Raw genomic sequence first — 26,228 nt, 5'->3', positions numbered from 1 at the left:
TTTTAAAAAAAAAAAAAAAAAAAAAAAAAAAAAAAAAAACAGGTCCCCCACGGGGGTGGCGGGGTGGGGGGATAAGGGGAAGGGCGGCCCAGGCGATTAGTACCGGTAGTAGTAGTATTGATCTGCGTCTAGCGGGTGAACAGCGGAGCAAGCGCTTCTCGCCCTGGGAACTGCAAAACGAAGGGTTTGTTTTATAAACAGTCTATCCATCACACTGATCCTCTTCCAAGCGCCAAACCTCGATAATCTTTTCCTTCTCTTGGACCGACCGACTTCCGCAGTAAAATCATCATCCTCCAATACCCCAACGAGTGCAGTTCGAAAAAGAAGTCGTCATAAAAAAAGAAGTCGTCATCGAAAAAGAGCGTTTCTCGATGACGTTTGGTTATCTTACTCTCTCCCCCTTGGTACGGATAGGATAGATAGTACGAAAAGAAGACTATGCCTAGCCTAGTCAAAGCCCAAACCTCTCGTTATTCCTATATCGACGACTCCAGGAAGAAGCGCGTCGCTCGGCAAAAAGAATACACACAATCGGGGATTGAGCCCGACCCGAGACTCGAACTCGGAGCCTTGAGGTTTGTCTTTTTGCTAAGATTTTTTTCTTGGTAAAAGCCACACGCTCTAACCATTGAGCTAGCCGGGCTGCTCAGTTCGCTTTGTTGCTTTGCGCGGCTCTCGTTACAATACGCAACAAGTATAGTAAGAGACAAAAGCACAGTCCTCGGGAGTAATATTCAGTGGGATATTTAAAGGAAAGGAGAAAGGGCCGAACGCGACGAAGAACGGTCTAGAACATGGTGTACGACGTGCAACAAAACAAGACGAAAATTTTAATCCCGCCGAGCTCCCTGGCCAGTCCGCAAGCATTCTGCACAGAATTGTCTACCTACTCTGTAGAAGCGAGGTTTGGGTGCGAGTCCGACTCGAGGAAGCTAATAAAATAAAAGGGTCGAACAGGTCCAGACCCGATCGTTGTGTAGCTCCGAGAGCCCGCAGGTAAGCAGCAGGCAGCGCATTGACTATTGTTTCGATATGCACACCGGTGGATGTGCAACAATGACCAAAAAAAAAAAAAAAAAAAAAAAATTATTTCCCCAAGTACCTGTTTTGGCCCTAGGCCAATAGGCTACCAAGGGGCACAGACGACCAGTCAGTGGAGGAGGATACTGCTAACCTCACGTTGCACATACCGGTAGCTCTCTAGAAGAACAATCCACCCATCTTGCAAACTACTACGTCCCAGGCGTAAGTATTACCCCTTGAGGGTAGGGTAACCAGGGGATTTATAGTGGGAACTAAACTTTCGAGGCACCCTCGAGGGGTAATACTTATTACGCCTGTACCGCGGTATCTTTTCCCCCAAATCTGGTGACACACGCAGGGGGCTCGACTGCAGAAAACCTTCTCTCTCTCTCGATTCGCAGTCAAGGCAATGAAACATTGATCGAATCCAGGCCCAGCTCGTGCGCAGCTTGCTCGGGACCACGGAATCGACTGCTCCATTACCCTTCCCCCTCACCTTTTCATCGGCATCTCCTCACTTTTCATCAGTCGACCTTCACCACGACCTCGCATGGTACCAATTTCAGACTCTGCAGACGATTCGACGTGATCGGTTCGACCAAAGTCGATCGTTTTCACGGTCTGTTCCATGGCTTCTCAATGTTTACGATACGATAAAGCACATACAATCTCGACGGAGGATACGAGTGATCGGGTCTTCTTCAGGATTACGGATAGCTGACTGGAGGCTCCACATGCGTTCGTTGCATACGCTCACGGTTTGCCTTGCTGGTTTTATAGCCTGAACGGGGTTGGAGGTGGTTGATGGAGGTACTGCCGAGTTTGTCCAGGAAGTTCAGTTGCGAGGTATGCGGAGACGAAAGGAAATGATGGAAGAAGTTACGACAGCTAAAGGAGATACCGGTACCAGGCCACTAAGGTGCACAGACCACTAGAGGAGGAGGATATAACCTCACGTTGCACTGAGCTTCCTAGTACGGTAATGGATCAATCCACCTTGGGTACCGGTACCTGCACATCTCCCACATGTCCCTTCAAAACCTTAAATTACTTTACAGTATACAGCTACAGAAACCGATCAAAGCGGACTGGATGGAGGAAATGCTGGCCCTAATGAAATAGTCTATAGTCTAAGTCTAGTCTCTAGTCTCTAGTCTCTAGTCTCTAGTCTCTAGTCTCTAGTCTCTAGTCTCTAGTCTCTAGTCTCTAGTCTCTAGTCTCTAGTCTCTAGTCTCTAGTCTCTAGTCTCCAGTCTCTAGTCTCTAGTCTCTAGTCCACGCTTAACTTACAGAAAGTTGAGAGCGAGCGAGCGATAATCGCCTGAGCCGCCATTCCCCACTCCTAATCTTTCAAAGCGTCGAATAGCCCGAAGCACTTGAGGCACATAAAATCGAGGCCTCAGCTATCAAGATGGGCGCGAAAACACAGCGCTATTTCTGATAACCGAGGACTCCCGCACTACGTACGGAGCAGGTCAATACATCCAGGTGTGGACAGTCTATATTCTATGGAGTGAAATCCCGGTAGGTAAGGAGCATGGCTGATACCATAAGTACCTAGGTAGACTGTTCAAAAATGCGATCGATCAACCTGACCTACGCCCGCCTACGCTAATGGGGTGTGTGCATCCGTTTGAGCTTGAGCTCGTCGAGGAACGTTTACAGTAAAAACTTGGTTGGGCGCGGACTACGTACAACCATATAAAGAGGAGAGAGGAACGGTTTTTTTTTTCTTTTTTTTTTTGGCGTTCTACGTGTGCTTTACCGGCCCGAGGTATTTATATGTAGGGATAGCGAGCTGCATCGCCCACTTGTTGGATCGCCGGTCGCGAAACGTTTCATTCCTCGCGTGCAGCGCAGGTCGCTTCTTGCAGTTGCAAAAAATGCCGGCAAGACAATGGGTGATCTGCTTTCTGTCTGCTCCCCACGGTTTGGGGGAGAGGGGACTCCTGCTGTACGATTAGAAGGAGTCACGCGGATGAACGACTACGTACTACGATGTATATAATAGTATTTACATACAAGAAGTTGGGGGGGGCCCCTTGAGGGTATGCCACGCTAAGCGAGGCATGCCCGTGTTAGCGAGGCAGGCGCATCCGTAACCGAGCTGGGCCCGACCAAGCTGGGTCGGTATGGATGTACCTACCGACAGCGCTGAGAGAGGCTATTGCTATGGACTGGATGCTCGAGAAAGAGCTGGTTGCATCGCGCTGAAGGAAGCTATTGCTATGGACTGGATGCTCGAAAGACAGCTAGCTGGCTGCATCGCGCTCAAAGAAGCTATTATTATAGATTACATACAAGTAGTTACTAACATTACATCGCAAAGTCCGGAAACCTCACCTCAGAGCGTGCGGAGAGCCATAAGTCTTAGCTTGCGGCCAGGCTAAAGCGTTACATTTTCTTTGTACTCTCTTTACGCGTATTGCTTGCTTACATGAAAATGATATAGCGGCAATGTCCAGGGCCTCGGAAGGCAGCTTTACATTACGACCGTGAGGAAGCGAGGTTCTTTAGCCCCGAGGCTTGCGGAGGGCCGCCAGGGAAGAAAAAGACCTCGTATATTTATACTGTGGTGGTGAAAATCGTGGTGTTGTCGACTCCTGCAGTCGGTGTAAAATCAGCGTTAAGGTAAGGCTAAATTAGCATTGAACTAGGCTCTTTCCTTGATAACAAAATTCTTTCTCTCTCTCTCTCTTTCTCTCTTCCTCCCCCCAATTTTCCCTGAATACCTACCCATCCCCAAAAAAAAAAGAAAAAAAAAAGGGGGATGGCTCACCCACCTCACCCACCTACCTAACCTACCATAGACCCTCCCCAAAACAATCTAGAACGTCAACTCCGCGATCTGCAAACAAGAAAAGTCCAGCCCATCCCAGCCCATCCCAGCCCAGTCCAGCCGAGTACCTACTGTAGCACCTACTCCAGTCCCCAGAACATCTTCAAGGAAAAGCCAAAAAAAAAAAAAAAAAAAAAAAAAAAAAAAAAAAAAAAAAAAAAAGAAAAGAAAGGGCCGAAAACGAAACGTCGACGATAAAAATCAAAACCGGTCTAGAAAAAACGTTAGCTACGTACGACGTTCAACAACAAAATCAAGAACACAGAAAGAAAAAAAAAAAAGAAAGAAAAAAAATATATATACTCCCCCGCCGAGAGTTCCTTCCCCTTCCTTCACCTGCCTGGTCTTGAGTGGCCCGCAAGGCATTCGACGGGACGGGACTCTGTGGGGACGACTCGAGGAGGAGGAGGAGAAAGGCTGATTGATAATCGATACAGGGGTCGGAAAGAGCTAGAACGATGCTTGCTTGCTTGCTTGCTTGCTTGCGGGGTTACGAGGTTACGAGGCCCCGAAAGTTGAGAGGGGAACCACGCCCGCTGTGATTGATTTGGGTCTAGAGCGTGGTGTTTGACTAGAAGGCTAGGTACTTACTACTTACTACTGTAGAGAGTCGGGAGGTCCAGAAAGAACGTGGGGTACGACTTGCAACAAGATGATAAATCACAGACCCTGAATGTTGGAATGGTTGCTGGAAGGCCACAGGTTCTCCCGAACAGGATGGGGAGTACGAAATAGAGGAAATGTTTTGGTCGAGATTCGATGTTCCTCATCCGACGAATTCCGACGGAGTGATCTTCCATAGCTACTACAACTTCCAAGACACCCCGTCCCGTCCAGCGCCCCCCAAGGCCCTTAACCATCCTCAATATCGTCATCACTCAAGACTAGTTTTTGCTTCGGCTGCTGCACCGGCAGCCCATCTCCCGCTCCCTTCCCTCTAAACACCAAGCCCCTTTTCCGCGGGCTCTTCCCCTCGCCCGGTTTATCCGTCGCCCACTCCTCCCCCAGCGCGCCTTCGTCCTCCGCGTCATCAGGATCCTCGTCGGAAGGGGCCCCAATACCGCGGAACGTGGTGACTTTCTCCATATCGCAGATCGCTAGGGTCGACCAGGAGGACTTTTTGGAGCGAGCGATGGTGACCATGTATGGCAGTCGCTCGAGGAGCATTTCTTTGCGGGCGGATGTCCCAAAGTACATCAGCGGTGCGATGTCAGCCTCCTTTCCACTACCCTTTGAGGATTTGGAAATTGAAGAAGGGGGCGGCCTAGCACTCTTCCAACTCTCCACCGTGCCAATCTTCGGCCTGGCGAACGCTGCCGCCCCAGCTGTCACATCCCTGAGCATCCCATCCTCGCCCTTGATCAGTTTTGATACCCAGAGATCAATCGTACTCTCAATCTCCTCTTTCATTCTCCACAGCTTCAAGCTTGTTGGATAGAACATCCGATACGCTTCCCCATATTTGCCTGTGCGGAGCCCAGCAGCCGTAGGAGCTGTACGTTTGACGGGAGATGGAAGCGCGAAAAGGATGCCGCGGACAGCAATCTGAAATGAAATCTCATCTTGACGGAGGATATCACCACCACCGACGCCTCCGCCGAAGCCAGTGGAATTGAAGGTGCCGTCCCAGGAGGGACAGAGGAGGTCGCTGTTTGAGAGGGCGTCTATGCAGCCGTTTACGTGATCTAACGAAGAAAATTCGAAAGAGGTGGGAGGCGCTTCGCAGGAGAGGATGTAGTTCTCGTGAAGGGCTGCTACAAACGTTTGGGTGTCTGTTCCGGTCTCGTCGATGAGCTCGTCGACCATGACTTGAGTTCGCTTAGGCCGAGAGTGCATCGACATGAAGTCTGGTAGGCACTCGACGTCTTGTTCGCCAGCTGAAAGCACTGGTGGGGCCTCTTCTCGTTTGTTATGGACCACTTTCCCAACAGCGTGGAAGATTCCCAGACTAGCCTCTCGCCGAGTTACCAGTTCGAGACTCTCTGCTTCCATTGTCGTCAGGGGGGTCTCCTTACTGGCTTTCTTGGTTTTGCCAAATGCTACTTTGGCCCCCCATTGGCCATCGAGATCACCCCGAAGGCATAGAAATTCCAGAGACCCAATTGCACTTCTGATATCACCGACTTCTCCAATCTTTTTCAGTACGAGAGGCCCGGGTGTTGTTCTGCGGCCTGACTTTCGAGACTCTTTCTGCACTACGAGCTCAAGGGCCTTAACGAGAATGGTAGGAGCAATGGCGTTGAATTCGATCACCCCTACACCCGGATGTTGGAGAATTTCTGGCCCAAGCAGCCTATGTACTGTGAAGCTATCCGCCGAGGCAGAAGTTGTAGTGAGTAGGGTCTCTGAAATAATCATGACCACAGGTGTTATAGGATCCTTAGAATTGTAGTTCATCATAGACAGAGGTGGTGTATTGGAAGCAAGATACGTGACGATTGTGGATCGGAATGATTGCAACGCTGTAGAGGAGCGTGAAAAAGTATTGGGAAATTCTTCTATCAGAATGAGATTCTTCCGGCGATCGAGGGGCTTGATCTCTGGTTTGGGGGCTACTTGCCCATCGGTAGAAAATATGTCCAGCTGTCCAAATTTCCCGCCTCGGCCCATAAATTCCTCGAATTGAGCAGACATGGAGAGATATCCATCTGAAGAGGCAACCGACCCTACAGGATTGCGCCATTCCAGTACTCCACAGTTCATGTCTTTCGCCAAGAGGTGTACTGTAGTTGTCTTTCCAGTTCCAGCAGCTCCTTTCAATATCAAAAGTCGTTGTCTCATTCGGCCTCCCATAACACCTTCGAGCCAAGCTCGCACATCAGAAACCTTCTTCCTATGGACTGCCAGATCTTCCAGGTTCGCAGGGGCAAATCTCTCTGCCCATGGCCTGGTGTCTTCCTCAGGCTGGATCTCCAGCGGGGGTTTCGGAACGAGGAACTTCTGACTTGCACTGAAAAAGTCTCCATCGCCATTGTTCTGGAGCTCCACCCCTCTCGCTCGTTTCCGTGCTGCCAGCCCGACCATACTGGATGTCGGTGCTTTCGACTCAATGACATCGTCGTCAGATATCAAGTCGTCGTCCTCTTCATGCCTAGAGCTGTTGGAGCTTCGTACTGCCACCTTCGGCCTGGAGACCGTCCCGATAGTACCCTCAGCCTGCTGCCGCTGCGCCTGCTTGGTAAAGAAGGTATGTATGTTCCCGCTCTTCACCTTGTCGTCCACCAATCCCTTCCATTTGGCCTTCTCTGGACTGCTACTTGCACTCTTCGTGCTAGTTTTGGCTCCGCGAACCTGCTTCGGGAGGTGTACAGGTGCCGCATTTGGAGGGTGGTTCGCAGTCTTCGCGCGAGGCTGCATCTTCTTGGATGGCGCCGCAGTTCTCGTGAGAGCTTTTCCCGCTGTCGGAGGGTTTGCGTCGTTCGAAGAGGGCGGGGAAGAAGAAACTAAATTGCTCGGGCGAGCTCCGAGTTTGGTGACGGGCTCATCCTCGTCGTCTTGCTCGTCGGACGAGGGCACGACGTTCCGCTTTCGTCGCTTCGTTGGTGGAGCCATGCCGCCTGGAGATAAATAAATGTTGCCTCATGAGTCTGTAGATCGCCTCTTCTCTCACATGACATGTTGTTCCTGCATAGCCGGTCGGGAGCCTTTGAAGCCGTTGATTATTGATGTCCGGCTACAGTTATCGTCGTCCTTATCGCTTTTGGCTAACCGGATCTGGATTTCGGCTATTCAACTTACTGCCTTCCAAGAAACCCGAGTCTGCCGCAATTGCTCTTCTCCGGGATGCAAATGATCGGTCAAGCATCTAAAGCGAGGTTCAGCCGTCAAGCTAATGGCTTGTACTCTATCAGGAGAATAGTTACGGCCAGAGTCTCTCTTTGATTGGTGATATCGTGGAGGGCTTTATTGATGGAGTCTACACATTTCTTGGAGGCCGGAAGACGGGGGTTTCTGCGCTATTTCGCATATCCCACCTCTTTCCTCTAATTAATTAAATAACGAGCACCAAAAGGGACTCGGTTCAAAAATCCTCCCAAGGCTGTCAACGAAGCCTTCAGATCAAACCTCACTCGGCTTGACATCCGGTTCGAAACACCAAACCGCATACCCCTTTTTCCCAAACAATACCACGAACCGATCATCCCCAAGCAGCACCGTAGTAACCTTAGATGACACCGCCCCAACCTTGATACAATTCTCCCTCTCCGGCTCAAAAGAACAGTTTCGCCAATTTGCGCCGGAGCCGGAGCCTGCGTAGCTAGCGTGTCTTTCAAACTCCTTGCTCTCCATGTCGAAGGTCAGATGCTCGCACTTCTGTGCAGCCGCACTTCCGATACGCCGCTCTGTATTTGAGAGGGTGGTGTGCTCAACGGAGAATAGGTGGCTGTCGTGCTCTTGAGCGAGGAGTATGACGCTGTCGTGAAGGGGCTGTACTGAGATGCAATCGTGGTTTGGGTCTGCGTTCGCGAGATCGATCTCGTAGGTCGAGACTTGGGTTCCGTCTTGGATTTCACGCATCTGGATATGTTTCATGAATGAAGCAAAGGCGTTTCGTAATGTGCAGACGAAGAAGATATCTGCGCGAGCTGGTTAGTTTGCTATATAGCTTTAGATTGTCCCATGGAATTTCGAAATATTCCATCTGGCTTGAGAACCGAGGACATTCCCCTCGTATGGCTCTGCATCTAGATAATGCCGGGATGGAAATAGTGTGAAGTGGAGGAGGGGATTGCTAGACTAGGCTTTCTCGCCACCCTGAGCGTCTCGGACAGTAAGAGAGGTTGACATGGCTTACTTTCATCATAGGCGTTGAAGACTACGTCGACGATCCGCGTCTCTGGAAACTGTATCGGGACTTCTACCTGTCGTAGGGGCTGCCCGGGGAGCCTGAGATCCCAGAGGAAGACCTCGTTGCTGCAACTCACGATGGCAACGCAATCGCCACGCGCAGAGAGTTTCTTAGCACGGTTTGGCAGTCTGACAACGTGCGGCCCACGTTTGTAGGCTGCACCGAGATTTTCCAGGGGCCACGCTAGTAGATCTGTTCTGGAAAGAGTCAGAATGAATCTTCTGTACATACAGTTACGAGTTCATGGTACGAGGAGAGGGATTACAATTTGAGGAAAATAGGAGCCAGTGAGCAGTAGTATCCATGATACCCATGTGAAAAGTGGGGCGATTGAAAACAAGCTGCCAGCATAGCGTCCTGTAGCAACCAAAAAGATCCCAGATCATGATTTGATCTGGACCTGAAGATACAGCCCAATTTTTTGCAAAACTGCCAAAGTTTTACTTTGCAGGATTAAACTGAAACGCAGGAAGGGAACTCACGATTCGTCGGTTGTAGTCACGATATACTTGTCCGACAGCAACCACAGCGCAAAATTATGACGATTCTCATCCATGAAGCACTCCTCGGCGGGCGAATCCAGACTCTTCACCACCAGGACTCGCCAACAACCACGGAGATAGGCAATGCGGCCATTATTGTATTGCGGATGGCCATAAAAACCGCGCCGGCTCCAGTCGCCCAGATGCGGCTGATGAAATGTTCTCACCGAGTGATACTGGCCTCGCGCTCGCCGGATCCGCGCCAGAGCGGCCTTGTCGAACCACAACTTGAGCTCCTTCTTAGCCTTCAGTTTCTCGGAGCTGAGATTGTCGGCGCAACCATCGCTCGTCAGACTGCGGTACTCCTGCTCGTACTTGCGGGGGAAGTGCCTCTTGAGCAGTTCCAGACAGGTGTCTTCGGTCCCCAATGCTGCGTTCCAGGAGCGGCATACCCTTCGGATCCTGAACAAGTCCTCGAAGTCGAGGTGCGCGAGGATCTGCAATTGGAGTTCTGAGGGAAGCCTCACGAATAGTTTATCTGGAGTTTTCATAGCATTGAGACGGATTCGGAGATTGATGACTTCTTGGTCGGTTAGTTGAGCCAGTAGTGACCCCAATCTAGACCCTCATTAACTCCTTTCGACTCGAGGCTACTGAAAAGAACAGCTATTAGGGCTAGCAGCACAAAAACAGGCCAAGGGTATGAAATCACGTACGCCAACGCCCGTTTATGTTCTAGAGATCCAGGCAAGCCGGGAGCTGTGTTGGGGTCTGAACTCAAGCTGTTGAATACATCAACAAGCTCCCCGGTTCCAAAATGATTTGGCGCCATGATCGAGAAGAGCGCGGAACCGATCTCCGTAAACCTCTGGAAGTCCTGGTCGAATCTCGTTGATAAATCTTCCGACCCGTCTAAGCAAGATTCTCTCGCAAAATCGGCTCTCTAGAACCGAAATGAGGAGCGTCAGGTCAAAGAATTTCGATAGCTTGGCTCGCGTCGGAGATGTCTTGTCGTCCGTTCGCCTCTCTAGGCGTTACAGGAAAAGTCGTGATCAGGAAAAGTCGTGATCAGGTACCCCGTCCGAAAGCTCTCAGATGGGTGACCTTGTCGGGCACAGTAGTACCAACGATTTGCCCGCCTTTCGGCTTTCAATTCATGCGGGTCTCCGGCTGCTGCTGCCAGATTGCGGATGTATAGCTGATGTGCGTTCCGGATTGTGATGGTGCAGGAAGGAAGAGGAAGGTGTGTACGGAGTATGTCGTCGCGAGAGAAACGAGGAGAGGAAGATCAAGTAAGGACTTCGTAGCCTCGCTTGTAGGCCAATCATCGTCGGCTCGCTTAAGTAGGCCTCCTTACAGCCTTTCAGATTATGGCGAGGCTCTACAAAGAGGACCGCTAGGACGCACGGACCGTCAGGTGGGAGCTGTACTTCGTAACTCGCATTGCTGAGGAGAGCTTCTAGTACCTACCGGTAGTACTGTAGGTAGGTAAGTACCTAGTTGTACGGAGTAGGTAAGTTGTAGAAACTCAACGAACCTTTTTGGAACCGGAACCTGGCCATCTATCCAGCTGCCAATGACCCAACCAGCCCTAAACAAAGTAGATGGACACCCACTCATATTGCTTGCCCCTTTCGATTTCTCCATCTCAACTTCAGTCTTCTGCAAAGATTATCACAGATTCAGGGAATTTCATCCCAGAGATCCCCGGCTCCCGCTCGTCTCTTGCCCATTGTTTATATGGGATCTCTGCCTCGATCATCCAGCCGCGCTTGCAAGAGAATAGTCAGCTGACCTACTGGGGTCGATATATTTAGATATACTCTCTGTATGAAGCCCCAGGGACAGCCAGCCTGAGACTGAGGTGATGTACCGGTACCGGTAGATCACGCGTTATGGATGCTGCCGGCTCTCTGTTATTCCCAGGCCGCTCTCTATGATTTTCCCTGCTTGAACAAACTTCCCCAATTGACAAGGCTTTCGGCGGTAGTAGAAGTTCTAACATTAGAATATTTCAAGACAGTGACCCGGCTCTGAAACTTCCATTTTCTAAAACCGGAGAGACCAAATAGTCAATAAATATAATTATCCGAAACGGTTTGGCGGGAAGACCAGTCGAAGTTGTAGGTACCTATGCTCACGGAACAGTACTTATATGTCTTCAGAGTCCTGCGTATCTCATCCCCTTCTATCATCCATTCTGCATTCCCCTCTCTTCGAGCATCTACTCTCTATCACAGGCATCTGGTTCTTGTTATCACATTCTTGCGTCTTCTTATCCTCCCAACGAGTCGTTCACAACCAATTTCCAAATATGAAGTTCATCGATGCCACCGTCGCCGTGGCTATCTTTACAGCTTCAGTCGCAGCAGCACCTTCCGTTATTACTGCTAGACAAAGCCTTGATATAAAGCTGTGCCGCGATGCCAACTTTCTCGACTGCACCAATGTCGCTTACCAGGTTGACACCTGTTGTAAGATTCCCCCTTTTCCAACCACCTCTTTGATATCGAAGCTCACAAGTGTCAAGTCAACCTTGATACCCTACAGGGCTACGACAACACTGTCACTTCTTTCGATACCAAGGGCCCCTGGTGCAAGTTCTTTATGTAAGCACTCCATCCCGTTGCCTGATTCCAGGACCCCAAGCTGACTAAGATCCCTAGCGACTCAAATTGCCAATATAACGCCGGGGCTTTCCGCTGGGAGGGCAGTCTCGACGACATCGCCAAAGAGGAACCTGGAATGGACAATGCGTTCTCTTCTTTCGAGTGCGAGGAGGCCATAGTCTGAGAATGAGGAGGACTAGTTGTATTCGATCAGGGGGGGGTTTCCTGGGCTTTAGAAATCCTGTGCTCGCGGACCAGTAGGAATGAGATTTGGCTGCCAAAACACGATTGTGCTATTTGTAGTCTATCTAATGCTACTCTGATGTGGAGCTACTAAATGTGGATCCTGGCTGAGACGGTAAACTGTTAAAAATGCGCTCACACCTCTTGATTGGGTGCATCCATTTGAGCTGAGGCTACCTAAGGTAGGTATCGAGGAATACTAAAACTTGACTAAGCGCTTAGTAATATGGCAAAAGGAGATCTGGCGAGTGTAACGGGCCAGTAACGAGCTAGATGTGCATTTTTGTGATTGAAATCTCCTTTTTTTTCTATTATTAATTAATTAATTAATTTTTTTTTTTTTTTTTAGAAAAAAACCCCCCTATTATTATAGACTCTTTTCACTTGATGGATAGCTAATTGATAAAAAGAAAAAAAATGCTCGAAAACCAGCTGGCTGTACCGCTTTAAGAAAGGCTATTGCTATAAATTAAATGCTCGAAGGATAGCTAGCTGCATCGGGCTGAAAGGGGGCTGGCTATAACTGGCTGCACCGGGCTGAAAAAAAGCCATTGCTACAAATGGGATGCTGGAAAAGTACTACGTAGCTGGCTGCATCGCGCGGAGAAGGGTCATTCTATAGGAAAAGGGCTATCCTATATGAAAAAAACTATAGCTATAGATGAAATGTTCGAGCGATAGTTGCTACTAGCTATATCGCGTTCTAAAAAGCTATTATTATGGATTATACACGTACTGTAGTAGCGACGGATATCATGGTGCGAAGTCCGGAAAACTTACTCCGGAACTTGCGGAGGGCCGCACGTTTTAGGTTGCGGCCGGGCTGAAGCGTCACCTTTTTCTTTACGTAGTACGACCTACCTACGTCGTAGTCCTACTCTCCTTTTCCCGCGTATCTCTTACTGAAAATCGATAGAGTAGTAGCGTTAAGGCGGAAGGCAGGCTCGCGCCACGACCGGGCGAAGCCAGGTCTCCTCTGGGCCCGGAGCTCGCGGAGGGCAGCCTGAGGCACGACCGCTTGTACGTACGTACGTGCGACGTAAATAGTATCATGGCTCTCTACGGTCCCTCTGATCCGGCATCGATTGAGTTTGCAATACTGACCGGACTATTGAATTGGTACCGGTGGTGATCGGTAGTATACGGTACGGTACTGCTTAGTTATGATTTGTGATCCGGCCTGCTCGGCCCGTAAGCATACGGAAGGAAGGTAACCGTTTGCCGAGAAAGCTTCCTCCTGACTGGGATAAATATCCGATGACCAAAAGGGGGCCCCGGAAAGGAAGAGAAGAAGGGGAGGGGGAAGGGGAGGGGGAAGGGGAAGGAGAAGGAGAAGGAGAAGGAGAAGGAGAAGGAGAAGGAGAAGGGAAAGGCAAGGGCACAGTAGCCATGCCGAGGTACTAGTCCGGTCCGGTAGTAGTAGATGTTCTTCTGGACACTCTACACAACTCACCTACAGAGAGTGAGTGGACATAGTAGACCGGTATGTGCCATGTAGGCCAGCTGCCAGCTGCCAGCTGCCAGCTGCCAGCAACCGTCAGTCCTCCCGCGTCTATCTCTCTTCCGGTATGTTGTTTTAGACTCGGCAGAGGGCTGGCATTCCGTAGTGATACTACTATGTACGAGTACTACTATCTCCGATCTATCTTTCTGCAGTAGTACTTGAATGTCGTTTTGAGACCCTGTCAACAAATCCTCCGCCTGCGGAATCTGTACTTCGACTGAGATGGTGCAGCCTCTACGCACTAGCAGTAGTCCGTACATGGAAGTAATATCACTTGTTTCACATGCCACCCAGTGGACTGGCTGAAGGGAGTTGCATAATGGCGAGGAGGAATGAAAGACATGCACACTCTGCAGCACTGAGTTAGTTCACTTCGACGTAGTCGTACCTAGAGTACGTTGTAGGTAGTAGTACCTAGGTAGTAGGTACCGGTAGTAGTACCTAGGTACGTAGTACTTACTACCTAGGTACCACCTCTCCATCCCTTATCCACGTTTCTAGCCGAGGGCTTGGGCAGGCCAGGGCAGGCCAGGGCAGGGTAGGCCAGGGCACGGCAGGGCATGGCACGGCCTTTCATCATTCACGAAAGGACCTTCTGGAAAGTTTAATTGATGGCCGCCATTTGGCGTAATTGTTTTTTGGTTGCGCCTTTACAGAGTCAGTACTACGTAGGACGTACTACGTAGTAGGACGTAGTACCTAGGTTGTACGACTGCAAGGCCGGCGCGGGGGTGGATCAGTGTTAATTTCGTGAAATCTCCGTACCGAGGAGAGGAAAAGTATGATATAGTAGTTGGATAGTAGGACAGTAGGATAGTACTACTTGTACGTAGTAAGTAGTGCATCCGGTCTTTATATACTACGTACTAAACAAGTACTACTGTACCTACTACTACGTAGTAGAAGTACTACGTACTAGTACCGTACCGTACCTACACAAACAAACAAACAAGCGTGCAGGCCCTTACAGAGTAAATGCTCTGCATTCCAGTTACGCTCGGCTGCCCACACTGAGACTGACTACTGCAGCATGGTACAGTACAGTAGAAGAGGAGCCCACCCTGTCTCGGGTCTGTAGATTGTGTGTAGAATTTCTAGTACGGAGTAGTACTTGTAGTACTAGTAGTAGTAGCAATTGTTTTTATCTGATGTACTAGTGTCCTAGTGTACTAGTAGCCGTAGTCGATGCTGTACGGAACCGGTACTGTACGATACTGTGCGTACGTTACTGTATAGAGTCTCCATATCCCTCCGTATCCCTTATCCCTATCCTTATCCCTATCCCAATCCCTACCCCCCCCTCCTCCCCCTCCCCCTCCCCCTCCTCCCCCTATCCCTATCCCTATGCCTATCCCTTATCCCTCCCTATCCTTTCCACCTACACCCGCACGTACACCCGCACGTACACACGTTCCCTACTGTAAGTAAAAGCACCGGGATTGGCATTACGGAGCACGTTGCACGCCCCGAGCTTTAACGGTTGATCAAGCAAAAGTCGGCTACATCACTACTGATTAGAGTCCAGACCAAGGGCCTCCAAGTGGCTCAGACGACCCCCGACACCCCGACACCCCGACCCAAATCCTTACTTACTTTCCGTACCGGCGATGGTGACTAGGAACGGAACTTTGTCCATTTGCTCGTCCGTCTCTTCTCCATTCTCTCCATTCTCTCCATTACTCTCTTCCCCCTCGCATCAACACCAGCACCAGCACCAACACCAACACCACCACCAACACCAACACCAACACCAACACCAACACCAACACCACCACCAACACCAACACCAACACCAACACCAACACCAACACCAACACCAACACCAATACCAACACCAATACCACCACCACCACCACCACCACCACCACCAAACATTCAGTACCTGGGCTGCCATCACAGACCGATACCTCCCCCCGTCCATCTTTTCCCTTCAACCTGCCCAATCCACCACTGCACTCCAATCCACTCCACTCTGCTCCCAACGATTGCATCGTGCAGCGAGGCTGAGAACACACGGCTTGAGTGAACCCTGTCGCGGATAGCCGCATATCAATCAGCAAGAGCATCAGACAGACAAAGAACCGCGTCCCCATCGCATCGTCCGCGCCCCGATTCCAGACCGGCCGGTCCATGTGGGATGAACAAGTAAATGAATGAATAAAGGAATGAATAAGTGATTGAATGAAATGAGGTACGTGTGTTCTCTTCTTCCAGCTCCATCGCCGTGGTGCTTGCGATCGCGCCCCCCTATGCGACATGCGCAGAAAGAAAAGGGGCTAACCACCACCCCGACAGGTAACCCGACGACGACCATGGCTTCAGTCGAGCACGCACAGCGAAGCACGTTCAGGAGCAACCCAAGTCTATCCCTATCTCTCCCTCTCCCTCTCCCGCTCCCTCCCCCTCCACCGCCAGGCCAAACGGCCACGATCACGACCCATCGAACGGTCCCCATCCCCCAAACGCCCACTGTCTTCACCTCGGCGCCCTCCCCACGAGGGAGCCCCATCAACGTCACGCCGCCTTCCTCCGCCATGATGGCGCCCCCAGCTCGAACCAGCCCCGACATGGAGACGAACGGCGTGCACGATCAGATGATGGGGGATCAACCAAGTAGCGCCAGTGTGGCAGGCCCGAATGCCGCCGCGGCGGCGGCCGCAGGTGCTCAGCAACCCAAGGTCGTCCAGACTGCCTTTATCCACAAGCTGTACAAGTAGGCATTGATCCGGAGGGGGTAGGTATACACGACCTGCTTGTGCTGACGGTTGAACAGCATGTTAGAAGACCCGAGCATTCAGCATCTGATTTCATGGTCAAATTCGGCCGAGAGTTTTGTCATGTCCCCTTCCAATGATTTTTCCAAAGTCCTTTCGTATGTGTTACCCTCGCTCCTTCCCCTCTCCCTCCATTGCATTGTCCGAGCTCACAGTCCTCGAGTCAATATTTCAAACACACGAATATCTCATCCTTCGTACGACAACTGAACATGTATGGTTTTCATAAAGGTTTGTCGCACCCTGGGTCCGGTGGAAGGCCATTTCGTTAATGCATCCGATCCTCAGTCAGTGACGTTTTTCATACCGGCTCGCCAGAGTCTCCTCTGTGGGAATTCAAACACGGGAACGGGAGTTTCAGACGAGGCGATCTGGTCGGGCTCCGAGAAATCAAGCGTCGAGCATCGAGACACGCTCTGGTGAACCGCGATACATACTCGGCCCCGAAGCAGCCCCCACCGTCGCAGCCTGGTACCCCGGCGGAACCTATGCACGCGATGCACGAATCTACCGAATCCCGCTTGACAAACCTGGAGCACACTCTCTACGAGGTGCACGCCAGACTGCAGAGGAGCGAGGACAGTGTCCATTTCATGCATGTCAGGAATCAGGTCGTCATGGAAGCCCTCTCTCGCTCGCTTCAGGTAAGTCTACCAGTCCATTGGTGCCGCAACGCATCATCTCGCCTGGCTTTCGCAGGATGTGCTTGCTAACCGAAATTGCTAGCTGAATCAGGATATGTCACGAGCCATGCTCTCGGTGGTGCCGGGGCCAGAGACGCAATTGCACCGCGACGGTAGGCCATCAGATACGTGGTCCCCGAGGTTCTTACTAACGTGAATTTAGTCGTGAACATGCAGGCTGAGAGTCAACGACAAATCGAGATGATCCGGTCGTTCGATGATCCGCCCGAGCCTCCTTTTTCGGGCAGCCGGTCCTACTTCTCCAGTCTCTCGCTTGACAACGCCCCCGTCTCGCCTCGACAGATGCCACAAGATGACCCTCGGCGAGCTCCCCCCATGATGGGCGGTAATCCCTCTCGGCAGGGCTTCCATCGTCCTACAGTGCCATCGCACTTATCCATTACCCCACGGAGATATGGTTCAATCGGAGCCAACACGTCGTCCCATTCCTCGCCAAACTCGATACGCTCCCAAGCCCCGCCCCCGCAACCACCCCCACACCCTCTCCAAACAGTGTCTTCGCCACCGAACAATCTTGTTCGTAGACACACTTCTGCGGATATCCGGGATGTCCAAGGCTGGCAAGCCAACCCGTCTCCTTTCGCCTCAGGCCGATCGTTGTCCCAATGGTCGTCGCCCCCGAAGCGAGGTTCTAGCCATATATCAGAAGAGCAACACATCCGTGATAGCTTCAGTTCATATTCTCTCACAACGGCATCATCCCAAGGCCGTACCGACAACTCCCGTCCTACGACCCCCCCCTTCTCTAATGGTAGTTCCTCCGACCACCTGAATACTTGGTCCTGGGGAAGGGATAAAGGCCTGACAAGTCTCTCTAACAACAACTCCGGACCGCCCACCAGAAGAGGTAGCATGGCCCATATTCTGAACCCAGCAGAAACGGTTGAGAGAGACGAAGAGCCCGATGAAGATATGAGAGAAGAAGATCGAAAGCGTAAACGCGTGCAGTAGTAAGCGCGTCGGACTCGACGAATCATGATTTTTTTTTTCCCTACACCCATCGGGCAGCGAGACAGAGGGAGGCTATCAGGTATTTTCTTGTACATCGACACATGGGTATTGCGAGGCTGCATCATTACATTTTGCATGGCTGGGACGAGAGAGAAATCCATTTCTCTTATCCCCGGATTGGAGACCAAGAGAGGTGTTGATGGACAGCTTGTTGGATTAATGTTCGCGTATCGCTAGGAAATACCCTGCGGGGGTCGCGGCTAGGACTTGATGATTAGGGGTTTACGACCAAAGCGGTTCTAAATCTGGCCACGCTGGTCTCGTCTGGATAGCCAGCCCGGAAGAACTGAAAATTGCCATTTCACGTATTGTTCGAGATGAAACGTGGGCGCTGACGTCTTGACGAAGAAAATCGAATTGATGTATATTTTTTTTTCTTTCTTTTTTCCTTTCTTCTCCGCGATCATGATGGCTGCCAGACGGTCTTCCATCCGCGTTCTGAAACCTGACCCGCCGGCAGCTCCAGCAGGCAGGTAGGCATCCTGCACACGTCTCTTCTCATCTTTCAATATAACATACCGGTACTACATACATACATACCCCTTTTACTTTTTTCAGGTTACCGCACACAACCAACCAACCGCCTCCTCCTCCTCCTCCTCCTCCTCCTCCTCCTCCTCTCCTACTCGCACCCCCGATGCACTGCTAGCTGCCTCTCCCATCTGTGATTTCTGGCCGGTAAAGTGCATCGGATCGGATCGGATCTGATCTGAAGTGTAAGTGAAGTGAAGTGAAGTGATCTGAAGTGAAGTGATCTGAAGTGAAGTGAAGTGAACTGAACTGAACTGATCTGAAGTGAAGTGAAGTGATCTGAAGTGGATCTGAAGTGAAGTGAAGTGAAGTGATCTGAAGTGAAGTGAAGTGTATCTGCGCTCCGCGCTTGTAGATCCATCCATCCATCCATCCATTCATCCGTCTCGTGTCTGGGAGACGGCGGGCGGTGTTGCTTGCTTGCTTGCTTTTAGGCTTTTTTTTTAGAGAGGGAGGGAGGGGGAGGGAGGGGGGTGAGGGGGGTGAGGGGGGGCTTATTGTTGTTGTTGTTGTTGTTGTTGTTGTTGTTGTTTTGAAAAGAGAGGGGTGCTGTATGGATGGAGGAGAGAGAGAGAGAGAGAGCTTTGGGCGCGTGAGAGGGGGGGGGATTTGGCGGTGTGTGTGTGTATATGTGTGTGTGTGTATGTATGTATGTATGGAGCTGCTCCGCTGATACTCTCTGGTCTGGTCTGGTCTGGTCTGGTCTGGTCTGGTCTGGTCTGGTCTGGTAGTTGTGGGCTTAGAGTTGTGGGCTTAGGGTTAAGGGTTGAGGGTTGAGGGTTGAGGGTTGAGGGTTGAGGGTTGGATGAGTGAATGAATGAATGAATGAATGAATGAACCATGGTGGCAAATTAAAGACGGGTGTCGTCGGCAGCGGCGGCAGCGGCGGCGGCTCGGAGATGGGAGATGGGAGATGGGAGATGGATTTGGCGCAGCGCAGCGTATCTAGTTAGGTACTTAGTTGGTAGTTCGTCTGTCTGTCTGTCTGTCTGTCTCTGAATTTGATATGTATCCAGATTCTGGTGGCGACGTGACGAGGGGACGGGGTTGGCTTATCTATCTACTCGGATCTAGATCCTAGCATTCGGATCGTGTCGTTGTCGCTGTCGCTGTCGCTGTCGTTTTTCTGGATCGTGGGCGTCGACGGAAGGAAGGGCCGTTAGGGGTTCGTTTCGAGAGGGATGCGTTTTTTTTCTTCTTTTTTTTCTCTTTTCTTTTTCTTTTTATTTTCTTTTTCTTTTCTTTTTCTGTTGTCAGATCCTCGTCCCAGTCCTCCTCCTCCTCAGCAGAGATGGTTCTCTCCTTATCCCAGCTTGCCGTCCCTCCCCACCGTCGCTTATCTCACTGAGCCGAAACATCTCGCTCTCCGAGCTGAGGTCCTCCTCGGGTTCCGACTCCTCCCTCGGCCGATGATTCCGTTCGCCTGTGGCTTTCTATGATCTTCTCTCTTTCGTCTTTCCATAGACGCTTAGCCTTGCTTTCCTCCTCCTGCTCCTCCTCCTTGCCTTCCACTTCCTTCTCATCTCGGCCATCTCGGCTCCTTCCTCTCCCTACCTACTTCCCTCTTTCTCTGTTTCCCTTCAGTCCCATCTCGCTTCCTCTCTCCACTGCTCCACATGACATCGACAACTCCCTCGCCATCTTCACCGTCCTTCCTCTCGCTTGATGAGAGGCATTCGGTGTTATCACAAGAGGGGATACGGGTGACTAAATAGCTCCAGGCTTCACTTTGCGTCCCTCTTGGTTATAGCATGGTCTGGGGGACGGGGACGGGAACCGGCGACCTGATTCTTGGTAGCGCTTTTGGGACCGGTGATGAAGAGTGCGATTCGGGATTATCTCAGTCAACATTCGAGGGGTCTGGGCTGTTGTTGTTGTTGGTGGTGGTGGTGGTGGGAGGTCTGAATGCACAAGTGGATAAGGACATGGATGCGGAAGGGTAGGATCGTGGTATAGAAGCGTGCTGTGAGGGCTGGAAATGTAGGATTGCGAACTAGACGAGGTCCTGGTACTGACGCAACTACCTATGCGACTGACTTTATCAGAGATGCATCATCGTTGTCGTCTGTCTGTCTCTCTGTGTCAATCCTCTGAGAAGCCTGTTGAGAGAATATCAGGGTTTCGCGATCGGGGACGGAAGGACGGTTTTATAAAGGGCGGACTCGCTCGCTCGCTCGTGGGAACCCCCGGGTTCTTAAAACGATACCACACACACAGGTTTGCCTCTGAGAAAGCTAGGCATCCGTCTTACCCGACAGCCTCCTCGGAGGCCGTCGCGAACCAGTAGATGGAGCGTCAGTTGACCGTTTTATGTGTCGGGCCGTGTCGGATACTCGCATGTCGGTGGTAAAGGGGCCGCGAGATTGTGTTCCGGTCTTTGAGGTACGAGGCTCTTGGTAGGACGGTACTCTCGACGATCAGTTCGGGGGCTCGGGAAATAGGCGCTGTGGGTGTGAATTTTGGGGTTGGGTGCGAAGTGGATGGTGGGATGGTAACAAAAGGTCTAGGTTGCATGAGCTGGATAGTGCGACGAACAGTAAGGCGAGCGAACAGGGCGGGCACATAGTGTGCGGTGCACATTTAGGAATCGAGAATCAGGCTGGACCGACTGCTAACTGGTGCACACGTAGAACTGAGAAAAATCGGGCTTGACTGATTTGGGGTGTTGTTTCTCGGAAAGTACAGTATGGATTGGTCGACTAGCGAGCCCCTGAAGTTGGTCAGGATGGTCACGTGTGTACAGCGACAATATCCAACCCTATCCTCGACTCACGACTCTCGACTCTCTCCTACTTCACCTCTGCCGCTTTCAGAACAACCTCAGCCAACTCCTGCGGAATGCTCGCATAGGGGCAATGCCCACACTTCAAAACCCATGTCACCGGCTCGGGCCCAAGCTGGGCAGCCATTGCTTGTTGGATCGGGAACAGTAATGCGTTATCTTCTGTGCAGAAGATATACGCACACTTGACACCGTTGTTCCATGGCTCAAAGGTCGATGGGGTCGAGAATACAATGCTAGCGGAGTGCGAGATCTGCTGCAAGTACGGCGCTGCCTGCTCGACTGACATGTCGTTGTATATTATGTGATGCATTTGATCGGCTACGCCTATTGTTTTCTCCCCCTATGGTTTTTCCAATCGTGTCAATCAACTCTGCATCCCGAACCTAGCGAGGATTTTTGGGGGAAAAAGAACGCACCTGTACATCCATCCATGGCAGCGGCTTGCCCCCAAGCATATCCAGCAAACTCTTTCCTTTGGGGATCATGAATGCCGCCATATACACCACCAATCTCACCCCCCCCTTCTTACCCTCCTTAGCTCTCTCAGCAACGGTGAATCCCTCAGCGGAACAGGATCCGACCACGCCACCATAACTGTGACAGAGCAGCACAACTTCTTTCCCCTCCTCAACGAGCCTGGTTAAGACTTTCTGCGTTTCGATCACATCTTCAGGTAGGCCCGGAAGGGGCGACTCGGTCCCGCCCACTGATGGGAAAGCGATCACTTCTGTAGGAAGGCCGGCTTCTTGGAGTTGGGTGGCAAAGGGAACATAGCCGCTTGCGAGCTGCCACGCGCCGGGCACGATCACAATTGTCGGTTTCTCTGTACTCATGATGGAGATCTGATGTTTTTTCCTCTTCTTCGTTAGATTCAGGTGAGAGGGTTGTCTTGGGGGTTTTTATCAATGTTGGGCGACTCGTTAATTCGAGAAGTCAAGGATATGCTTTTATCTGATAGACTTTCTGATACTGGCTTTCCATTATTACCCCACCTCCACCCGTGAGAATGAATGGATCCCTCGGCAGAGGAAAGCGGTTCTGGCGGAGGTTGCGGGGTCGAGTGCAGAGACCGCGTGTCGATGTTGATGGCTGGCATATCTCGGTATACCTATGTCTTGTTTGAGACCGCGTCTCTCTAGCAATATAGCAGAATCGAGGCAAGTAGGTATCGGGTGCTTAGACTTGCCATGGTGGAGATATATCCTTTGCATTGTGTTTATGAACTGTTTCGCAGGAAGGTTGCTTGGGAGCTTCGGCAGCGTCGTTCGGCTTTCCATGAGGGGTCGCTTAATTAATTAGGCGCCGATCGAAACCACTGTTGTCGAACTTCTTTTTCCCGGTTATAAACCGCTACTTGGAATCGATGTCTGCATGGTCGAGTCAGGCGGCGAAATAGATCGGGGAGGCTGAAGTGTTGTCGCTGAAGCGGCCTGCTATAGCACGGCTGTCATTTGCGCCATTCGTCTTGAACTCTTTATAATGCGATCCTAAAGAGCAGGCATGGGGCCATAAACCCCCCCGGATAAGCGTTGCCCTGAACACGATGATCTTGATAGTCGTGGGTCTAAAGACCTTGGCAGATACAGGCTTCCTGCATTGCCAACACCACATACTCCAAGTCAACCCAGTACAGTATTGCCAGCTTTAGAATCTAGCTCACTGCTAATACCATTATCACGTGGAGGAATAGGAAGGAGGACTCACCAACAACACCTAGCCACGTTTCCAGTAGAACGGACGGACACAAGACAAAACAAATAATATATGCCCAAAGATAGTTCTTGTCTGCAGAATAGTCATTGTGGAAATCTGGCCGTCGCTGTAAGTAATTACTATCTTCGTCGCTCCTCTGTCGCCTAGTCCGCTAAGTTACGTCTCGACCGGACCGGTAATGCAGGTAGTTTGGTAGGGTCGAGCAGTCCGGATATGGGATGGTGGATGAAGAGACCAAGTCACCTGGGACGCTAGCTATAACTATGGCGATAGCAGGCATAGATATCGCATCTCCGCTCAATATAGACGAATCAAACATGCTGATCCCAACCTCGAGATGTGCTATAAGGCCCGTCTCCCAACACCTTCGATCCCCTACTCGTACTGGAGAGGATGCACCGATGCGCTGGTACAACTATGGGTGAGACTAGAACATTCAAGAAACCCACTCGGCTTCGAAGCTTCGAAGCACATCTTGCTATCTTTGGCCCGTTCCTGCAGACAGTTAAAGCGAGCCATCGACGTGATTCACGATATGAAGGGTGCACTGTACGGGACCTAGCGAAAGCTCGTGCATGTATCATCTAAAGACAGTCGATCAACACTCGGGAAATGACTACTCATTTGGGTCGGGAAAAAAGAAGAGTCTCTCTCAATACCCCGCGAGAAAAAGACACCTCCGCTATTGCCTCCAGAGGTTGGTATAAGGTAATCATCACGATGGAGGGCCTGGTTATAGAATCCGAGATTTCACGACGTCGACCTCGGTCAGAAGTTGCTCCAGCTGCATATTTTGATCATGGGTGTATTGGTGGTTAGCACAGAGTGTCGGAACTGGGTGTCTGTCTTCTAGAGATAGTAAGTGTAATACCTATCACCGGTGAACGTAGACTAGACTTCTGATGTGGTGAAAATCCCATACAGGATATATCCAGTGCTGCTGGGATTCACAAGCGTGGAATCTCTGCTCAAGTTTGCTTGCAACCTTCATCATCGCCACCTCTCGCCTTGCCGAACTGCCCTCGGATAGCTGCTGCTGTCTTGTCCAGAGACAGCACAGAATAACATCTTGAACTGATATTTCAGAACTGGTTAAAAGGTCGGTGGAGCTCAGGTAGCCTCCCCTTCCGGTAAATTCGATATTGGCGGCTGATCCCGAGAATCTGCACCTTGTCTGACTTCTCGGAGGACATCAGAAATTGCAGAACTACAGTCATAGTCACCGCGCCGGGCTCTCATCTTTCCATATTTATCATTTGGATCCTTCGCGTCGATCTGTAACAGGGCTGGGAATCGCACAATGACGATTGTCTTGCCGCCTTTATCAAATGCTTGGTGAGTCTTTTCCGGAGTCTTTGGATCTTTACTTCGCCTGTCTCTAGATCTTAAGTCACGACGGGAAATATGCCAGTCGAACTTCCACCGGGAGGGAGATGCAAATATCATCTCACCCACGATCGCTGCCTTTTCGACGACGCTACGCAGACTCCGCAGCCTCTCGGTATTGTCCTTGACCGAGTCATAGAATATCAGTACGGTCTCGTCAATTCTCTTGAAAAGCCGGTCGATGCGGGCCGTCTGATATATTGTTGGGCGCTTCTGTATCTTGGGTAGCAATTGCGCTGTGACGACTCGCCATTGAGTGAAAGCAACGTCTTCTGCTACTTAAGTCCTCGTTAGCATAATGGGTACCCAGAAGAATTTCTCGACTTCGATTTACCTTCACTCATCTTTACTTCCGGATCACTAAAGCCAAAGTCGTCGATACATCCTACGGCGCTGGGAGACAACAGTGTGCTTGATTTGCGCCCGGAGAAACCGATATTTTTAATCACCATGTGGGATATGAAGCAAGTCACAGCCGACCTCCTACTCCTTGCATCGTAGAGGAGGTGAGAGAATTCCGTTGTCGACAACGTCGGGAACTTGTCTTTCTCCCTGTCGAGCAGTATCTCGATGTCTTTCGGCCCAAGCACGATCTCCCGATCGTGATAGAAGTCCCGGCAGTGGTCTATGATGGCTAGATGGAGAGCCCCCACCTCTCGCCGAACCTTTCCGTCATTGGGAATATCGTCCGTGTGGTCTTCAAGTGTGAAGGTCACAGCCTTCCTCTTGTCGGGGCGCTGCAGGTGCTCCGGAGTGGACGTCTTATTCCCCATTCTGAAAAGAGACCGCAGTTCTCGACACTCCTCCACCCCCTAGTTTGCAGTGGCCACAAGGCAAAGATTTCGTGGTGTCTGAAGCGTTCTCGTGATCTCGATCTTGTTCTTGTCTCGGAGTTTCGATAAATGAAAGTTGGACGTTTCCCAGCCGTGTCGTCAGCCCGCCCGAGTGACACCTCGACTAACCCGTGCTTATTTATGCGTGGCCTGCAGCAGGGTCGCAGGTGACAGGCCATGCTGTACAGAGTACATACAAGTTGTCGAAGTCGCTTTACTCTCCTTTGCCTCGTCTTGATCGCCGATGGCTGCTCGCTCTGGCGTCGGCTCTTAGCAAAGGCCATGCAGGACTGAGGCTTGTGGGAATCAAAACAAATCCACCCTCCCTCATTGGGTCATCACGCACTGCATTCTGCTACCATGATTACCCCCGTATTTCCCCACTGCTCGGTTTTCTTCTCTCGCTTGAGTTACCAACAGTTGGTCAACAGGGAAGATGGAAGGGCTTGCGATTGAATACCTGTCAAGTTCGTCTCCTAGCTTTAATTTCCCCCCCCCCCTAAGGGAGACTGCATGAAGGAGGGCAGGGGAGTAAAGCCTATACATGGACGCAGTATCATAGCTCATGATCGACTTCGATATCTTCATCCTTGCGCTAGACTTTTTTTGTTCGCTCCTCCTATACTTGTCATCTTGCCAACTTTGAAGTGACTGGTTGCTCTCCTGGTTCGCAAATCGTATCAGGGAGCACCTTCAGCAGCCAGTCAAGAGCTGTAGCGGCGAGGAAAATTACCACCGCCATCCTTCTGGAATTCTTCTTCAGTTCTATCTCGTGACACTTTTCAAGGTGGAGGATTCCCCAACTTCGAGCTTCTAACAACTCAGGAACAGTCTGATACACGTGATATATAAGCGACCCAAACACGTGACTATTATTGGCTTGTCATTGTTTATAGCTTGGACCAGACCAGGCCCGGGTGGTAGTGATAGTAGTAGTAGT

The 26,228-nt window shown here is 50.9% G+C and overlaps 6 protein-coding genes across 9 annotated transcripts; 2 read left to right on the top strand and 4 right to left on the bottom strand.

The window, feature by feature from the left end:
* Positions 1 to 4,716: 4,716 nt before the first annotated feature.
* On the bottom strand, positions 4,717 to 7,416 carry L3040_009530 (uncharacterized protein; the record flags this gene model as incomplete). Of its 2 annotated transcripts, none has more annotated exons than XM_007293353.1 (1): positions 4,717 to 7,416. In XM_007293353.1, one exon carries the CDS (start codon positions 7,414 to 7,416, stop codon positions 4,717 to 4,719), a length of 2,700 nt encoding a protein of 899 aa, XP_007293415.1. The 2 variants fall into 2 exon arrangements, with proteins under 2 accessions (XP_007293415.1, XP_066010269.1); XM_066155999.1 differs by having other exon boundaries at positions 4,717 to 5,307.
* Positions 7,417 to 7,923: 507 nt separating this feature from the next.
* On the bottom strand, positions 7,924 to 10,027 carry L3040_009529 (uncharacterized protein; the record flags this gene model as incomplete). 3 transcript variants are annotated; one of them, XM_066155998.1, is made up of 5 exons in its annotated part: positions 7,924 to 8,441; positions 8,660 to 8,910; positions 9,196 to 9,775; positions 9,820 to 9,848; positions 9,912 to 10,027. In XM_066155998.1, 5 exons carry the CDS (start codon positions 10,025 to 10,027, stop codon positions 7,924 to 7,926), a joined length of 1,494 nt encoding a protein of 497 aa, XP_066010268.1. The 3 variants fall into 3 exon arrangements, with proteins under 3 accessions (XP_066010268.1, XP_066010267.1, XP_007293416.2); XM_066155997.1 differs by having other exon boundaries at positions 9,820 to 9,845; XM_007293354.2 differs by lacking the exon at positions 9,820 to 9,848 and having other exon boundaries at positions 9,196 to 9,813.
* Positions 10,028 to 11,509: 1,482 nt separating this feature from the next.
* On the top strand, positions 11,510 to 11,988 carry L3040_009528 (uncharacterized protein; the record flags this gene model as incomplete). The annotated part of the gene is made up of 3 exons (XM_007293355.1): positions 11,510 to 11,669; positions 11,726 to 11,804; positions 11,862 to 11,988. The coding sequence occupies 3 exons, from the start codon at positions 11,510 to 11,512 to the stop codon at positions 11,986 to 11,988; spliced, it is 366 nt and encodes a 121-aa protein (XP_007293417.1).
* A 4,100-nt stretch (positions 11,989 to 16,088) lies between these two features.
* L3040_009527 (uncharacterized protein) lies at positions 16,089 to 17,980 on the top strand (the record flags this gene model as incomplete). Its single annotated transcript, XM_066155996.1, has 6 exons — positions 16,089 to 16,264; positions 16,325 to 16,423; positions 16,489 to 16,556; positions 16,614 to 16,969; positions 17,052 to 17,121; positions 17,172 to 17,980. The coding sequence occupies 6 exons, from the start codon at positions 16,089 to 16,091 to the stop codon at positions 17,978 to 17,980; spliced, it is 1,578 nt and encodes a 525-aa protein (XP_066010266.1).
* A 3,380-nt stretch (positions 17,981 to 21,360) lies between these two features.
* On the bottom strand, positions 21,361 to 22,189 carry L3040_009526 (uncharacterized protein; the record flags this gene model as incomplete). Its single annotated transcript, XM_007293358.2, has 2 exons — positions 21,361 to 21,696; positions 21,773 to 22,189. 2 exons carry the CDS (start codon positions 22,187 to 22,189, stop codon positions 21,361 to 21,363), a joined length of 753 nt encoding a protein of 250 aa, XP_007293420.2.
* A 1,990-nt stretch (positions 22,190 to 24,179) lies between these two features.
* L3040_009525 (uncharacterized protein) lies at positions 24,180 to 25,228 on the bottom strand (the record flags this gene model as incomplete). The annotated part of the gene is made up of 2 exons (XM_066155995.1): positions 24,180 to 24,733; positions 24,790 to 25,228. The coding sequence occupies 2 exons, from the start codon at positions 25,226 to 25,228 to the stop codon at positions 24,180 to 24,182; spliced, it is 993 nt and encodes a 330-aa protein (XP_066010265.1).
* Positions 25,229 to 26,228: the final 1,000 nt, after the last annotated feature.

The sequence above is a fragment of the Drepanopeziza brunnea genome, assembly GCF_022702325.1.
Source record: "Drepanopeziza brunnea f. sp. 'multigermtubi' strain 214-2 chromosome Unknown ctg19, whole genome shotgun sequence".
In the NCBI taxonomy this organism is placed as follows: Eukaryota; Fungi; Ascomycota; class Leotiomycetes; order Helotiales; family Drepanopezizaceae; genus Drepanopeziza; species Drepanopeziza brunnea.
This window is presented reverse-complemented; position numbering and strand designations above follow the sequence as displayed.